Source organism: Poecilia formosa, unplaced genomic scaffold (assembly GCF_000485575.1).
Source record: "Poecilia formosa unplaced genomic scaffold, Poecilia_formosa-5.1.2 Scaffold199, whole genome shotgun sequence".
Lineage (NCBI taxonomy): Eukaryota > Metazoa > Chordata > Actinopteri > Cyprinodontiformes > Poeciliidae > Poecilia > Poecilia formosa.
The window spans coordinates 338,539-356,807 of record NW_006800138.1 but is presented as its reverse complement, the minus strand read 5'-3'; the positions used below and the strand labels follow the sequence as shown (position 1 = coordinate 356,807).

Here is an 18,269-nt window from a genome sequence, read left to right as displayed (position 1 = left end):
CAGATCTGATCTCCTATTCTTCACCGGTCGGCCTCTCCCTGCCGCTGCTGTCAAACGTCATGCCCCTATTAAATGCTTACCGTTTCAGCTCTTTAGTCCTCATGTCATCCCTCTATTAGATTACAATCCCCTCCGTCCCCCCGCCGCCTCTGCACACTGGGAGTTTCTATTCATGCCGTGCAGGTTCAATTGCATCTAATGTTTTCTGTCATCTGTCATATGCAGCTGCTTGACTAAGGGGATTACGTCTAATCAAATATGGTGGTGCGGGGCCCGCAGAGGGTACGGTATGTATGGAGCTCTCCCCGTCTAACCTGGGAGACGTCAGACGCGACTGACACGGCTGGATCTGTGGCCCTAATCGTGCTGATAGAGCTGCAACGGCTCGAGGCTGAGCGGTGATGAGGTGGGTGGGACGTGTTGCTGTTAGACGGCTGTTAATAAAACTCACCAGCTGGAAAGACTCCATCGAGTTCTGATGAATCCCTTTCTGGACCACTGGCACTGCAGAACAGAGAGACTCGGTTTAGAACCTGTTATCAGCCAAAGTTTGACAGAAAGATGAGTGGAAGCTATTAGATGATGAGGATATTTCATTTTCAGAAGTGGTTTGTTGAAATGCATTGCTTAAAACATCAACAAAACTTTAATGATAAAGGCTTTTTAAGGCTTTGATCTCTTTTCTTGTTTGAACTGGTCGGTTTCCCTCCACAGACCTGGATTTGAAGCATGTTACAATGATTTTCAAGTTAATCTCAGCTTACTTTCTACATTTAAAAATAAATTCTGACATGCATTTATGATCCATATCCTGTTGGAACACCCAACCACGTTTTTACCTTCTAGCTGCTGATCTGAAGTAAAGTCAAAGAAGTTGGAGACAGAGAGAAACAACTATGACTGGCTTCTTCAAATATTTGAAACACCAAATATACTTTGGGATGCGTTGATATGCAGTAAAAACCATCTTAGCTCTAACGCACAAGCTAGCATCCATTCTTATCGTCAGTCTCAAAATTGAGTTTAACAGAGCATAATGAGGGCCTACAAAAAAAAACCAAATTCTTCAATCTGTCAAAGTTTCTCCTTCCACTTAACTTTTCTTTAATGTTATTGGATGTAACTTTGCCAAACGTATTCTTGTTATGAAAGAAACTGAACTTTCATTATTTTTGACTTATAATAGTTTAAAAAATAGTTTTAATATAATTTTTAAGTTTTATGAAAAAGCTTTATGAATTCTGAGTTTCCATTGGTTGTACAATACATTCTTTAAAATGAACAGAAATAATCAATTCAAATATATCTGTGTGTTTAATGTTAACATATTACAAGTTTCCCTTTTTGGATTCTTCAATGTTATCCTAAATTATTGGATTTGCTAATTTGCATCATAATTTCTTTCCCTGTAAACTGCAATAAAAAAAACAATAAACTTGGCTTGGACCTCAATAAAAAAAAAGAATATAATTTCTGACCTATGTATAGAAAAGAAACCAGACCAGGCTGAGGTCAGAGGTCACACCTACAGCAGTGTGATCTGTTTGGATCAGACCTCACCGGGTTTGTCCAGCTGCTTCGTTCCCCAGCAGCACATGATCAAACAGCGCATGATTCACCATGAAGCTGGTTATAAAATGAGAGACAAATTGATGTTGTGAGTCTTCTCATTCGGAATAAGATAAATAACTCTATTTCCCACAACCTCTTTCTTTCTTTTCCAGTCGATCTCTCTCCCTCTCCGGGAGTTAACTGCAGTGATAAATAAACTAATTATGGGCCAGGTCGCATAATTACAAATTGACTAATTTTATTTAAAAAACCCAGATGCAAATTAAAGGGCTAAGAGGTATTTGATTGCGCCTTGCATCCTTCAATCTGCATTAGTACAAGATTAACTGTATCAAATTGAATTACATTAGCATACTTGAATTAATCCATACTGCCTCTGCAGGATGCATGGGCCCAATTATAACTCGCTCGTCCAATGTTGTGGTTTTGAAAAGAGCAAATGGAATTAGATATGAGTTTCACCCTGCTGGAAAAACAGATTGACCTTACACACTCAGGAAGTGAATAAAAAGGAGAAACACGCACAATAAAGGCTGAGTAACTACAGGCATAATGGACTTTATGTCCTCAGAACAATACGATTACTTTACAGCAGGAACAAATCCCTCAGCTTGTAAAGTTGTGGAACGAAGGGAAGCCGCTGGAGAGGATGAGGAGGTGGAAAGATGAAGGTTAGGGATGGCGGTGGGGGATTCGTACGAGATCTGACTGCCGCCAGAGACGATTAATCTCGATTTAATTTAAAGAGCCATTAACTACGATCACAGCATTAAAATCCATCACTTTCCTGACACCTGGCCCCAGATTACCCCATTTCCTGCACATATGACTGATTGACCCCCCGGTTCCTCACAAACACACACAAAGGCAAAGTCTTGCACTTTAAAACAGAAAGGCAGCACTCAGTCACTGCTGCAATGAAACCGGTTCAGTCTGGGACAAGAGTCCGGTTTGGGGTAGCGTCTTGCTGCATCAGCTCACAGGAAGACGTCATGATTTGGTTGCAATGCAGGTACACTGTACATTATGCATAAGCAACCAAAATGACAGAATTTAAATACTTTTATCAAGTAAAAAAGATAGGGCTGAAATGATTAATCAGATTAATCGTGATAAATCAATTGAATTTAGTTATGGATTAATCGTTAGCTGGAGTATACGTACTCAAAAAGGCCATTTTGCTGAAAGAATAACACACTCAGAGCAGTAATTAAACCAAAAACTGTTGAAAAAGACATATACATTTTGCATTTACATTGAAATTAACATGTTTTTCTGTAAATATGTTCTACCCAGAACTCCTTAAGTGGCAAAGTTTTAACTTCTAATTCTGGAAGAACCTTTTGCTATTCATTTACTAATCAGTAATTTAAAAAGTAATTAATAGATCAGCCCTACACTGTGTTGATGCCAGGTCAAGCAGAAACAGCTAAGCTTTTCACATGTTGATGTTAGAAGAATATTTTAAGCTCCATATGGATCATTTGTTACAAATAATCAAGCGTACACTCATTTAATGATACGTTGTCGCACCTGAGGGAACAAAATGTTTATTTTCTGATAGTAAAAAGGAATTTAATTATTTATTTGCCTCTTTTAATGTATTTGACATTATATCAAAACGGCTTAAATGAAAAATCTGCATAATGTGCCATTTTTATTCGATTAATCATCATAATAATTGATTAATTGTCAGATTAAACGATTAATTAATCAGTCAGCATAATCTATTAATAGTCAGAATAATTAATAGATTAGGTTAGTTAGTTTGTTGCAGTCCTAAAAACAATAAACTGACGGAGTGACATGTTGGGTCCAAATAATAATGTCATCCCAGGATGTGGGTGGGGGTTTGATGGGTGGGTGCGAGAGGCAGCAGGAAGGCCACGAGGCTCAGGGTGACATTGGCTCAGCTTCCACAGGTCAGTGATGGCGTCTCCGCCTGCGACAGTGATGAACGGCGGCTGCAGAGCGGGTCGCGTCCGGAGGACGTTGGGCGATGCACAGACTGACCGCCAAGCATGGACCCACACAGAGGGGTAAGAGATGGAAGAGGAATGAAGCATTCAAGAAAATACTGTCATGATGAAAAGAAAGCGCTCATCCTTTCAGTTCTAAGACGCTTTAAATCTGACCTAAACTGTACAGAAAAACATAACAGATTCAACCCAACTATATATTAGTCCTTCCAGTTTTCCAGTTCCAGGACTCACAAAAAATAAAAAATAAAATTAACAACTCTCTGGATTTGTTTCTTGCCAATTCATAACTTTGAGTATTTTTGAGTAAATTGTTTGCCAAAATGGTCAAGAACATTGGGTTTAAGTGACTACTAACTCCCACCTGAAGGTGGCAGTACTTCTTACAAAACTGCTGCCTAATCGTTCTTGATGTCTGTGATCGATATAGTAACAAAATGTCACATTTACGGTCATAAATAAGTGCAAAGGACATAGCAAAAAGTAGCAGCACAAAATTTGTGATTTTGATAGAAAAAAAAATCACAATAACAAAATCCTGGAAAGACTGTGTATAAAAGCAGGCTCAATTCAAACCTAGAGAGACATCAGCATTGACCATCAATCTGGGAAGGGCTCCAAGGCCATTTCCAAACCATCTGGAGTTCAGCACTGCGCTTTGATGAAGACAAGTGAAAAACTATTAATGCATCTGCTAATCTTCTTAAAGTTTCATTTCAGACTCAGAAATGGGAAGTTAGATTTTTTATCTTAAAATGCAAAATGTATATATTTTTGTACAGTTTTGGCTTAATCACTGCTTTGAAAATGTTGTTCTTTCAGCAACTGGCGTTTTTTAAGCTTGTGTACTACAGTTAATGATTAATCGTTTACTAAATTATTCGATTACTGATGATTATTTGACTAATAGATAGATCACAATTAATCCAACTAATCATTTCAGACCCAGTGGAAGCATTTCGATCATGGAGCGTACTTCTATTTTTCTGAGATTCAATACAGATCTGTTGTTTGTGTTTGGGTGCCAAAATGGGATTTTCATCATTTGTGGATTAGTATGACTAATTTAAAACAGCTCAAGGCATTATCTTTACCCCACAACTTAAAAACTGCACAACTGTGACTACTGAAATTTTATTTATTTTTTTAAATGTCAGGATTTATTATAAGAGCCTCACAACACCCTCCTACGACTATTTCCTGGTCCATCTCTTTTGATTCTTTGACCTTTTGTATATCCCAGCTGAAAGCCTGACCCCCATAAATAACATTATGGCAGGATGATGTTTGGAAGGGGGTGAGGGGTGTTTTAGTGGTGTGGGACAGAAATGCACAGCCAGTAATAAGTAATACACACAAACACTGATTGATTTGAGCCTCGGTAGACGATCACATCTATCCTTATTCCATCATCTTGCAAGGGGACCCACTAAATAACAGAAGGGCCCCTCGCAGGGTTTACAGCCGCAAAGCGACTCCCTGCAGCAGAGTTTACTCGCCTTCTATTTGCGAAAATGAGCTCGGCAAGCCTTCATCTCGACATTAGCCCCTCATTTGAGAGCTCCTCGCCGTCTCATGGATCACGCCTGTCACGGAGGACGGCATCCGTGTCACAGGTGTCTTGTCTGGTGATAAACGCGGCGAGCGTTTTACAAGCGACGCCGCTTTAAATGACTTCATCTCCTTAACGTAAACATGAATCACGGCGGAGGGAGGGGAGGAAACAGGAAGGAAGTTAACTTCCGTGGAGGTCTGAACTTTAAAGTAATCAAAGTGCTGAAACAGAAGCTTACTACAGGGGGCACTAAAAGGGTATGAAAAGTTGGTGCTTTTATGGACGCGCTGATGGTGCCAAACGACAAACTCATATAGATGTTGATCTACAGCCTGTCTGTTCATTTCTTCCTTTCTCTCACTTATTTCCCCCCCCTCCACGCCTGTGTAAAACAATCAATACCAAGGGCACATTAAGGTCTGGGTCGTATACTTTATTTATATTAGGCAATGACAAATCCTTATGATGCAGTGGCTTTTGGACGCACGTAGCGCCAAAGGAGTATTTACATTCACTCCCACGGGGGAAGGTGGAGATGGACGGAACAACGGAGAACGACAAGACGTCCAAATCCATCACAGAGGCCTTTCAAAAGAAATCCACCCCACGATTTGGGCCAATTCCCTCTTATTCAGCATTTCAATAAATTCTCTCTTTCTTGTTGCCATGTAGCTACGACTCAGGTTGTGAAAAAGAAGTGGTGGTCAGCATTGTTGCCTGAAATCAACCCAATTTTTGCAAATTTATTAACTTTTTTCCAGCAATTAAATTCAATTTACCATAAACACTTCAATTGTTTATTTGGTGTGAGATTCTCAGATTAAAAATATTATTTTATTGTGTTTAAATACAGCTGTGCTGTATTATTTTAAGCTTTGTTTGAGGATGTGTGTGGATCATCACAGATCTCAGTTTCTTTCTCTCTGGTTCAAAACACATAAAAACGGAAGAAGTTCATCTGAACTGAATCATTTTACTGAACACAGAGATTCTTGAAAGCACCATTTAAGATTCATGAAACCTTTGTGAAAAGACTACATCTTAAAAATAAACCAGCTTAAAATCTTTAATAAATGAGCAAATCAAACCAGAACTGAACTGTTGAACAATCTTGAAAAAAATAAAACAAATTCTAAAATATTGCTAACATCTGATGCAGATGTTATGATGAACTGAGTGGATCGTCAACCCCATAACACACAACAATAAAAATAATCATCATCAGTTTTCTGAGTCCTTTTTAAGGAGCAGAAATAATTATTTTTCTATTTTAAAGTAAAGCAATCAAATTTATTATGTAGAATATTTTTATTTGAAAATGTTGTGTAAATACCATGACACTGTGAATGTGGGACAAAATTAAATGTAAGTCATATTTATGTATAATTCCAGAAACGTGCCACTGACGGTGGCGGCATGTTGGAGTTGCTTGGTTATGTTAGTTCCTATTCGGCAGACGCCTTTATTTGGCTGAGGTGTAACTTCTTCAGACAGTGATTCTCCTAAAAGGATGTTTGCTTCTTTTACAGAGATCTAAACAGCAGTCGTTGTAACTGGATGTCACTTCTGGTGGAAAAGATGAAAAAGACGACAGGAAGTGGCTGAAGGATGATGACAGGGCATTTTTTTAATGACTTATCGCGTGAACAAACTTATCTGTGTGTGATTTTTATTGTATTTCTTATTTATTGGAAAAATTGCAATTGCAAAATTGTGTTTTTTCGACATTAGCAGAACATTGACAAAGTTTTGCGCACATTTGTAATGAAAACGCAGCTGATGATAATAGGCTGTTGAAAATGATTCCCACTCATCTGAAGTATTGTGACAGACCTTGTGATGTTTTCTTGTAAAGGTAAGGCATGGACACCTGAGTCGTCACACTCTAATCTTCATCAGATGATCCATTTGAAGGTAGAGATCAGCTCCTCCTTTAACATTTGTCGCCAAAGTTCCTCCACAGATCTCAAGCTGTGTGAGCCCCAAAACTAAAACGATCCGTTTCGGACTCCGCACGGCATCCCCTCCGATCCAACAGCCCACCCCTCCTCTGGAGTAATGGGATTCCTCAAAGCTGCAGATGGATGGCAAATCTAGGCAGTTTCATCTACTAAAAGAGGGCATAAATCAGCGGTGGAGGAAGCGGGGACGAGGCAGGGGTTATCACCAGTCTGCCTCCCTCATGAGAGCTTTGCATTAAAGCATTAGTGAAATTAATTCATCTTTCATAAGAGGTTTGAGCAGTATCTGTGATCTATGATAACAACCAATTTCTCACTACGGAGGGGTCGCAGGAGGAGGGAGAAAGAGAGGAAGGGGGAAAATACTCTGCGACCCTGATAGACTACACAAATCTGCTCTTTTTAAATGGCTAACATTATGTGGAGTGGTGCTCTCTGGAGCATCATCCCAGATTCATACGCAGGCTGGGGAAGAGGCATCTATCACGGGCCAAAACTTTTCTCATCTGCTTCCCCCCCCCACACACACACACACACACACACACACCCATCCTTCTCACGCTGTTTTTGGGCCTTCCTCTTTAACGTTTTCACTCTTTAATTGTTTTTAGATCAGGAGATCCTGAAGCTGCTTCTGTGGATCTCTAGGATGTACAATGAGGTAGTGTGTGTGTGTGTGTGTGTGTGTGTTTTTGGGGTCCTAAAGTGTGTGAAAGAGACGGAAATTGAGGGGAAGTGTGTGAAGGGGCCGTATCCATCTGTTTTGCATATATTCGCGGAGGCGGCCGTCGGAGCATGGTTGACGGATGAGCAGGGAGTGCAGGGATGACACGCGGGCCGCCGTGCTCTTTATTACTACATCAGCACTGCGGCGCTGTGCACGCGGCTCGCCGTCTGACGGGAAAACCGAACACAGCGGAGTGATCAGCGGGACGCAACCAGGACCTTTTTCTTTTTAGGTGTAATTCATGTTCAAACTGAGCATGCATATGAAAGACATAACTTTTTTTTTTTTTAATACATCTAAAATTAAGGAAAAACAAACAAAAAATATTAAGTTAAAAAAAGTATTCATGTGTTTATGAATTTTATTTCTTCCCACCTGTTCAAAGAAGTTTGCTGGGAACTTCTCCTTCTGCGCCATGGGTGACTTGCACTGCTTTATTGAACGGATTTCCTTCCCGGTCACTTTATGAAACCTGGCGTCTGAGGAGGAACAGGAGGAGGAGGAAGAGGTGAGACGGAGAAGGACAGAAGGAGGAAGAAGTGAAGGAGAAAAATGGAAAAAAAGAGAGAAATGTCACAAAAAACAGATTGGTTAATATTTGGGGACTTCATGAGTGAGTCTAAATCTTCTAACTGCTCAGGCTGCTGAAGTGGCAACTGCACCACCTGCTGGCCAGACTGAAGAACTTCAGGAAGAGAATTAAAACGAGGAGCAGCTACAGGAATACAGCTGTTGTTTTAATGTGAATAATATAATATTTAATGATAAACAGTTCTATAGGGGGTGATATGTGTAATGAAACAGCCGTATTGACCTCACAATATGAAGCCAAAATAAAAAAAATGGATTAAAAACCCCAGTTAAAAATTAAATGTCATAACTCATTTCATCCAAGCATCTTCAAAGAAAAGTTGTTTTTGGTGATGCTGTGGATCCGAAGAATCTCCTGTAGCAGTCAGTGTTCCAACTAAACTGAAGGAACCTCTGACTGAAGTCTTTTGACGTTTGACAGTCTCATTACTGTCATGAAATGCTAACAGCTCAATATTCGGGCAACTCCACAGTAACATGTCCTGCTTGACACCAGTACTGCTAATCCACCTTATTTGCTTCTGCTGCTTCACTTTAAATCTCTTTCTGGCCAAGACTTCCTCCTTTTCTCCATGAAGCCTGCATTTCAACTCCTCTGTGATTTGAGGTCGTAGTTTCGGTATTACATGAGCTAATCAGCTGCTCCCAATTATAAAAACAATACTTTGTTGCCAAGGTTACGCATCAGGTCAGCTATCCATAAGTAGAAATGTAATTTCAAAAATTCTTCCAGCTGCACAGCATCCAAAACCAGAGGGAACAATTTTCTAAACCTGCAACGCCTCAACCCAAAGCTAAGTTTGATCCCAAATCAAACTTTCATTTTTCAGCAACAAAACGATGCTAAATATTAATCTAACGAAATATTGATGTCAAGAGGAGAAGATCATTTTTTTGGGGGGGGGGTGATGGTCCAGCCAGAGTTCAGAACCAAATCTGATTTTAAGGTTGTGGAAAAGACATGTCGTCACAATCTGACAGCAGCTGGGATGCTGACAGACTGCAATGTGACAACTCAATCAAAAAGTACACACTCATGCAACCAGGTGAGTGTACTGTTTGTTTTGTGATTTTATTGTAACACAAGATAGTTTGAACACTCAAAAACATGTAAAAAACACAATCAGATAAATAAGTGCTATTTTTATAACCTTCAATTAAGTATTTTCTCAGGATTAAATGGAGAAGGCATGAGAAGTTATTAGTAGTTGATTGGTGTTAAAACATGTTTTTATACATCTACAGCACAAATATTAGGAAGGTGTAATCGTTGCGTTGCATTTCAGCTTGCCGGGAGCAAAAGCCAGACCACAACGTATTTTACCAAGTTGAAAAATAATTTAATGTTACTTTTAATCAGAATTTATTTGTATATTTGGAAGCAAATATACAAAAAAAAAACCCACAGAGAGCCCAGATATGAGTTAAATTAGAGAGAAGCAGAGTAAAATGGTTATTATTTTAACATTTATGGGTGTGAACATTTTAATTCCACTGCAGAAAATAATCAAAATATAACATTTCTGATTGAAGTTCTTCTTCTGCCTGTAGATGTGTGTGACCCTCCCCCACACCGCCGCCCTGTCCTTCACTGGTGCTAAAGCTGATCTGGTGTCTAATAGGAAGTGAGGCGCCTCCTCATCTATATCCTTTCTTTAATTAGCGCGGTCGCCGGACCCCAGGGCCCTCTGACACGGCGGCCTGATGAGACCGCTGTAACTGTCCAATAACTTGCAGTACGCCATTACTGGCAGCCCCGAAACTGTATGAATTAAATCCTAATATTAATAAGCATTACCATCCGGTCCTGCTGCCTCCGTATTATCTGAAGAGTCAATCTTAGCTGACTGGTTCTGATGGAAACAAGAATAGCTGGTAAATGGGATCGACACGAGGATTCATTTCTAGGGAGTGGTGATGTATGGGTGGTGTGTGTGTGTGTGTGGGGGGGGGGGTCTCACCTTCGAAATTATACTCCAAGACGTTTTTCAGAGAATCGTGGATAAAGTAGAAACATCCAAGAGCCTGCAGAGAGAGAAGAGGAAACAATGTTAGATGGTTGATGCTGCAGAGAAGGAATGAAAGGACTGACTGAAACATTTAGAATAAAAACAAAAAACATCAGCAGGAATTCAGGACAAATATTTATTTAATGACCAGAACTTAAACATGGAGCCTTTAAAATCAGCGAGTGAACAGGCGGACGGACGGATGGATGGACGGACGTTGCCCCAGCCTGTTCAGGTCCAACACGATGTCAGGTTGAAAAGACATTAGCAATGCCGTTACCATAGCAACTGTTGCTCCACATTGTTGTGATTAATTAGCTGAAGTTTAAAACAGCTGCCGCTCCTCATAGCGACTTTAAAACCTTCAGCCTGTCTCTCTAATTAAACGACTGGCTTCATAAGGTTGGCAACGTGGCCGGACAGACCCACTCCACCAGAACCGCTACACACCATCAGCTGCACAGCGACAGGTGCAGCGTCCTCCCAGTACAGTACACTTCGCCTTTTTCCTGCACTCCTCCAATGCAACAATTTACCCTTTCAGAGCACACATTCAGATGGACTTTTCAATGAGCAAAGATCAACTTCAATAGGCTTAAAATCTTAATTTTCCCTCCGAACAATCAGGAAACTTTCCCAGTCGGTGGACGAGCCAATCAAAGTCTGTGGGAAGAAGTGGGAGAGCAGCAATGGGGGGGATTTGATGCGGTTCACACTCCACTACACTGCTTTCTGTTGGCCTCTTTACATTTAGGGCAAATGGAGGCTAAGCTCAAGCTCAATCCCCTGTGTCTTTGAGATAGCAGACCTTTGGCTCAGGATAAGTCTCTGTCCCCCCCCAGCCACCACCAAGCCCCCCCAGCAAACACTGAGGCAAAGGCTGGTGAGTCAGTTCTACTGGAAAGAGCTGATCCAACAAAATAAAAAGAACAAAGGACAAAAACAACTAAGTTAGATGCAAATATGAAAATGTTGGTGAATAAAAAACAATTTCAGAGTAGGGATGCACCAGTCTAATGTTAATATCTATATGTGTCCTGATATTGAAAAGGTGTAGAGATAAGCCTGTTGCAATAAGCAGTTGATCAAATGATAAATCAAAATTAGCTTGATTAATTCAATTCTGATGACTATTATTTTTTTAGTCAGCAGTTGCACAGGCTTCTGTCGATCGCCAATTTCCCAAAATTAAGGAAATTCGGGTCAATTTATTGGTGAATGCCTAATTAGAACGGTCTAGTCAAAGCACAGACCAAAATCCAATTGATAATCTGTGGCAAGACTTCAAAGCTGATGCTCAAATATGTTCTTGATCTAATATGAAGATGTTTGCAGCAAAATGTAAATTTATTCATGAAACATTTGAAAATGCTATGCAATGTATCTTTAATTTCACAAATACATACGACTTCCTGTATTGAATTAGACACGTGATCAACAACAGACACTAATATATAGACTAAAATATAGACTAAAATATTCACTGAACTACGGTCCAGAACAGCAGAGCATTCTGGGAGATGTAGGCAGAGACAGGCTTTAGCTGCTCAACCTCTCATGGCCCACTAAGCAAGGTTTGGTGGAATTAACCAACTCACTCACTCTTTGGTTATCTAGCAACTCACTCACTCTTTGGTTACCTAGCAACTCACTCACTCTTTGGTTACCTAGCAACTCATTCACTCTTTGGTTACCTAGCAACTCATTCACTCTTTGGTTACCTAGCAACTCACTCACTCTTTGGTTACCTAGCAACAACCTGTTGAGTAACTGGCGCAGCAGCAGTTTAAGGTTCCACCACTGTCCTTCATAGCTTCTTAATAATAAAAAAAACAACCGTGTGGAGTGAAAACTGTGGCCGTTTGGCAATATTTCAGATATTTAAAACAAACACTAATCAAAAATTATCAATACTGAAGTTTTTCAGCCATATTGTCTGTTCCATATAATCCAAAGAACTTAGGTTTGTAACATAACAAAAATCAGAAATGGTCCAAAAGGCAAGAATACTTTCGTAAGGCAGAGTGTATGATAAGGGGAGAAGAGCTGAAGGAAAAAAATCAGGAAGCATGAGGCAGGATTTTATCTTTTCTCGTCTTTTCCTGTGCGGGGGACGGCGTTCCTCTGCATTATTTATGTTCGCCGGCACATCTTGAGATTAAACATTTGCTGATTTGTCAAAAGCACAAACATGAGGTCCTGCCCATCTCCTTGACATATAAGTTCAGCCGACACAAAACACCGTCGCGCATTTAATTGATGAGAACTGCGGCTGGTGACCCGAACCTCCGCCGCGCCACCCGCCCCCTCCCTTTCCCCTTCGTCATTCCCTCTTCCCAGCTGTGATGGAGGAAGGCGAGACTCAAGGTCAAAAATTCACCGCGGAGGGAGAGCGGCTTCCAGGAAGGCGGCCGCTGCGCTTTATTTGTGCTCGCTTCTCTTTATGTTGTCTTTCACCTTAAAGGTGCCAACACCAGACTGGGAGATAAATAGGAAAACACAGGCAGGGAGGGAGACGGGTGCCATTTGTCAAGGCGGTGGCACTGTGCTAAGTGCTGTTGTTTATGGGAATTTTTCAGAGGCTGGTGAAGCAAAAATAAAGAGACATAAGGTGCATATCTTTTTAAATAACAAATTAAACTGCACTCTGCAATTTATCTGACGGGTCCAAGCACAGCTGATCGACAGAAAATGGATGAACTTCATATGTAGGAGGCTCTCATGATATATTATTAACCTTGAAAAAAAGACCACAGACATGACATTTACAGGAAAAAAGATCACATGATGTAATTGCTTTTAATTTCAGGTTGAAAAGAAACAGATTTCCTGCTGCTGAAAAAGATTAGGACATATTGTGGTTAAAATAACAGTTAAAAATGGTATATCTGTTAAAGTTTTTGTGAATTTTTTTTGCATTTTTTAAGGTCTGTTTTATACGACAGAATATTGGGGTTAATGTGAATCAAAGAAAAAAAATAAAGCAAGGATTGAATTTCTATCAAAAAATCCTAAAAAAAAAAAAATCTACATTCATCTTGCATATTTCCAAAACAAACTGAAAATATGCATTTCCATTTTCTGTGATGTTGAAATGTCGAAATTTGAAAAAAAAGAAGATAATTTTCCAGAGAAAAGACATACATTTATTAATATTAAAACTAATATTTTGTCTGTTATTATAAAGTCAGACATTTGAGACACAAAGTGCCAAAACTTCTCTAAGATTAAAGATGTAAATAAAAAACATTCACATCTGGACATCTTGCTGAGTGGAAGTGGTAGATCTGGACTCTTTCCTGAACCGGGTCCAAACTGGACCCAGCCATGCTGCATATCTCCAGAGATCATTCTGATTTAGTTTACCAACAACTTCTGGCATTCGCTTGTTGAAAAACGTTTATAATCTCAGTAAACTTTGGAGCTTTTTCTCACGTGTGACATTATAAGTCATAGAATATCTAAGTGTTTACATTTTAATGTACGCCTTTATCAATGATTTTTTTTTTCTTGCAAATACAGAACTTCTCAATGTCAAAAAATATTTTTAAAACTGTCTAGGAAATATGTAAAATTATTTCCTTGTTGCCTCTTTAAAATGCCTTTGGACAAAATGCAGATTGGAAAGTCCCAACAGTATTTAAACATTTAAGTATTTAATACATTAAAGCTGGCCAGGAGTGCACAGCAACAGGTGGGGGAGGAGCTGTACTCTGTGACGCAGAGCTTTGGGCCTTTTAAAAAGTCCAAAGCAACCAGAAACAGACGTTGTCTACATGTAAGTAATGGCTCAAGTCTTCAATAAAATAAATTTTGTGCCTTACTGTCATTAAAATTTTACATTTTTCTGTTTTATTGTAAACAATAAAAAGATCTAAATTATCGCAAAATGGAAAATGTAACGGTTTTTCCTAAAGCATTTTTAAAATTAAAAATCCTCAATGTGTGGATTTCGGAGGAAGGTGGTGCTCCTGCAGGAGATCCAGATCAGACGACTATAAACAAAATTAATATGACACCGGCTAAATCAATTATCAAACAAATGATAAACAGCCGTGCCTAAGTGGATACCCGTGTAATCGCAAAAATCTACTTAACCCCAACCCTCATAAATATTCATTTGACGCTGGGGTTCTGAACCCAGCAGCCACTGCGCTGCTTCCTCCTCCTCCTGCTCCTCTTCCTCTCTCCTGCACTCTTCATGAAGGAGCCATTATATTAGCAGGGGCCACAATTAATCCATTTCTCTCCTCGCATGACAGCCTCAAAATATTCATTAGGGCCGGACTGCGCTGACAGGCCGTGCTTATCTCTTACCAGTGGCTTTACAATGGCCCGTGTCAAACGTATGTTTGTCACGTCCCTCTTTATTGATTAGCTGCCAGATTCACTTGAAATAATTAAAAGATTATTTTACATATTTATAAACCTCACTGCCAAGGCGCCTACTTAATTTTCCATTAGTAAAATGCAGTCTATTAAGTGCGCTGTGAGGGCCACGGGTGGAGGAGGTGAGGGGAAATGAGTAATCGCTATAATTGTAGACAGAAAGACAATAACCGCGCCATAAAAGCTGGGATTTTATGACCTGTTCTGGCAATGCTATCTCTTATCACAAGTCATGTCGGCTCACAGATAAGGACACACTGACACCAGCCTGGCTTTGTGCGCTACTCTCTATGTGTGTGTGTGTGTGTGTGTGTGTGTGTGTGGCTGACATTTCCAAAAGCCCAGCAGATACGAGCTGAACAAGTCCCAATACACTTGCCGGTGGAAAATAGAGACTTGAGAGCAGAAGTACATAGCCCGCATACTTTGCTCCGCTGAATGTTTCATCAATACCAGAGGTTGCAAAAAGCGCCGCGGGCCGGCAGGGAGAAGCAGGTGTTCTGTGACCCCCGCATAGATTTTCAGCGTTTAGTGTGAAAAATGAGCCATAAAGCAAACATAAAAGTAATAATTTTTCCTCAAGGTCTCGCCTCCAATCTGCGCTCAGGGAAGAGTGGTCAGTCCCACGGGGGCTGACACACTCCGGTGTCATGGCGGTGTCACCGTGAGACTTCAGAGGGTAATGCTCTGCCGCCCCTGCAGATGCTCAGTCTCAGTGGGTTTGATGGTGAGGGCCCAAAAAGGTCTAAAGCGGGAAAATGTGTTGGATTTAACAGGCAAAGCAACAACTATCAGTGAGATCATCTCTATAAAAACAGGAGTTGGCGGTTTCGGCAGAAAGACGTCATCAGTTGATGCGTTTCCACTGCAAAGGTGCAAAAATCTTTGGCTTTAATCTTCTAATGTTGGAAAAAACACAATTTTGCAATTGCAAAGTTTCCATTTAATAAGAAATGAAAATAAAATCACACGTGAGTAAACATGTTCACAAGGTAAGTTTTTAGACATCATGGCAGTGACGGATGTAAACAGTTACATGAAATATGTTCATAATTCAGACATGATGCCAGCACTCATCTATCAGCAATCAGAGAAGTTGGCGTCTTATTCAGGCATTGGAGAGGCTACGTGTGCGGCGTTTTGGGGAAAATGTAGTCGGCGATTTTACAGAGGAGCTGTGGATTCGATACAATAGTTGTCCGAAAAAAACAAAAACAAACCATCATCCTCCTTCCTGTCATCGTCTTTGTTTTTCCCAGTAACAATATGTGGCTTTTGATCACATGACTTGTGTATTGAAAAAATAAAAGTTTCCGCTGGAGTTCTGCGAAATCTACTTTGATAAGTCCAAAAAAAAAAAAAACACCCCAACCTACTGCAAAAACAAGAGTTTTTTTTTTTTAAATTGACATGTTTTCATTAGGCAAATTTATGTTGGTAATATCAATTTCTGCAACTCTATGGTTAATGTAAACACAGGTACTGATATAATAGAAGCATTGGTAGAAGGGTGTAAAACAGGAGAGTCTCTAGAGAGGCTGTCCCATTAAATTCATCCAAAGTTCAGACCATGCAATGCTTTGAGAAAATGCAACAACTCAAGAGCTCCGTCTCAGACTCTACTCAGCATGATAAATGTTTAAGTTTATGACAAAACAATTAGAAAAAGACTGAAATGTGTCTGGAAGGGATGAAGGAGAAAGTCTCCCCTGTCTAAAAAAAACAATTTTGGTCTGAACCACTTCTGGAGAAAACCAAACAAAACAAATGTCAAGCATAGTGCTAGAAGAATGATGATGTGAGCGTGTTTGGAAGTCAACTTCCTGCTTTGCAAACTGGACTTTCTGGTCAAACAAACTAGAGTTTGACTAAAGCAGACTAAACGGGGCTGGTGTGAATGCCCCCTAAACGCCGCTGATGCTACCACCATTCTGCCGCCATAACAAAAGTTACATCAGAGAGGTCAATCAGCTCTGATTAATAGATTCATAATATCCACAAAAAGTCATCAGAGATTATCTAAATGATCTTTCTGATGTGGAGAATCCAAAGCTCTACTGAAGCCCCTATTGATATGCAGGATCTGGGCCCCAAGCAGCACCTTCACAGGAGCCTCTCTGCACAAACAGCCTGTTTGTCATCCCAGCAAGGAAAACAGCACGGCACTAAAGTGTGCAGCATCAATAGATGGCTTGCTCTTTTCTCCCAGTCCAGAGATACAGATGGAGAAGCTTTAGTATTTTTTGCCTCTCCAGAGCCCAGCAGCCGTCCCAAACTGCCATATGTGTTTGCCAAGCCCCCTCCCACCCCCACTTCGCAGTGCCATTGATTGAGTATTCAGAGTATTGAGCCACAGTGTCTATTATTCATCGGCTGCCGGGTAGGCCTGACTGGATACACAGACAAAACTCTCATTAAAACTACTTCTGTCACTTCCTGTGATTTGAAAGCGGCCCGAGTGATGGAGGCATCCGTCAGGGGCCTGGAGAGACACTCGTCTCTGGGGGGCGGGAGGGGAACCAGGGGCTCTAGGTAAGAACGGAAAGGACTGCACTCTACAAAGAGGAAACAAGTTAATGTGAATTTACCTAATTACAAGGTAATTACAACTAAGATTAGATTTACTCTCCTTCTACTCCAATGAGGAAAATAATGTGCAAAGCTCGAGAGAAAATTGGTTTATATCACAAATCAGGACTTAAACTGATCCTGTGCAATTAATGAAACCAGGTAGATTAGCCATTTTAACCTCTTTTTGATCAATACTTACCCAAAACAGTGCATCATGGCCACTGTACTAAATGCTACTAAGAGCATAATAAAGGGTACAGGGTTCCTACACTTTTCTCACAGTAAAATTCAAACATTTTCAAGCATTTTCAAAATGAGTTATTGTTTTTACATTGGTTAATGCTTTTATTATAATTCCGTAGTACTTATACATGTAAGGTGTATTATTATTATTATTATTATTATTATTATTATTATTATTATTATTAACTTTCCAAACTTAATAATAATAATTATTATTAACAAAAATAAATAATTTTGGTAATTCTAACTGACCTAAACCAAGAAAAGTTTAGTCTGGTTTGACTTCAAACAGTGGGAAAAATTGTGTCTGTGTCTTTTTATTATCTTTAAATATCTGGTTTCAACTATAAATAAACAACTGTAGGTTTTTAGGTTAGGCGTTAGATTGCACTTTACTACAAAACTGCAGATTAAATCTCAAACACTTTCATAAAAACCAACAAAGGGGAATTCATAAAGCTGTAAGTGATAAAATCTGCTGCATGTTTTGCACACTAACAGCTCCAGTTTCTCACTGGATGTAAACATGAACATTAAGTCCAGCTGATGCCAACAAACTGAAAATATTTTTGCAGAAGTTGACAATTTGTCTGTAAAGTTTGTATTCTAAGGTTTAAGAGGCTGGCATTTCTTCCAGAGTGCAAAAACACAATATCAAGTATTTTTCTAATT

The 18,269-nt window shown here is 39.8% G+C and overlaps 1 protein-coding gene across 1 annotated transcript in view; it reads right to left on the bottom strand.

Annotated features, from left to right (window-relative positions):
• inpp5a (inositol polyphosphate-5-phosphatase A) overlaps nucleotides 1-18,269 on the bottom strand; it is a 163,259-nt gene that overhangs the window by 64,344 nt on the left and 80,646 nt on the right. The window contains exons 5-7 of the mRNA XM_007566792.2: nucleotides 10,347-10,410; nucleotides 8,170-8,273; nucleotides 452-504 (exon numbers count right to left, since the gene is read on the bottom strand). Coding sequence (XP_007566854.1) covers nucleotides 452-504; nucleotides 8,170-8,273; nucleotides 10,347-10,410 — 221 coding nt within the window. The remainder of the gene's footprint in view (nucleotides 1-451; nucleotides 505-8,169; nucleotides 8,274-10,346; nucleotides 10,411-18,269) is intronic.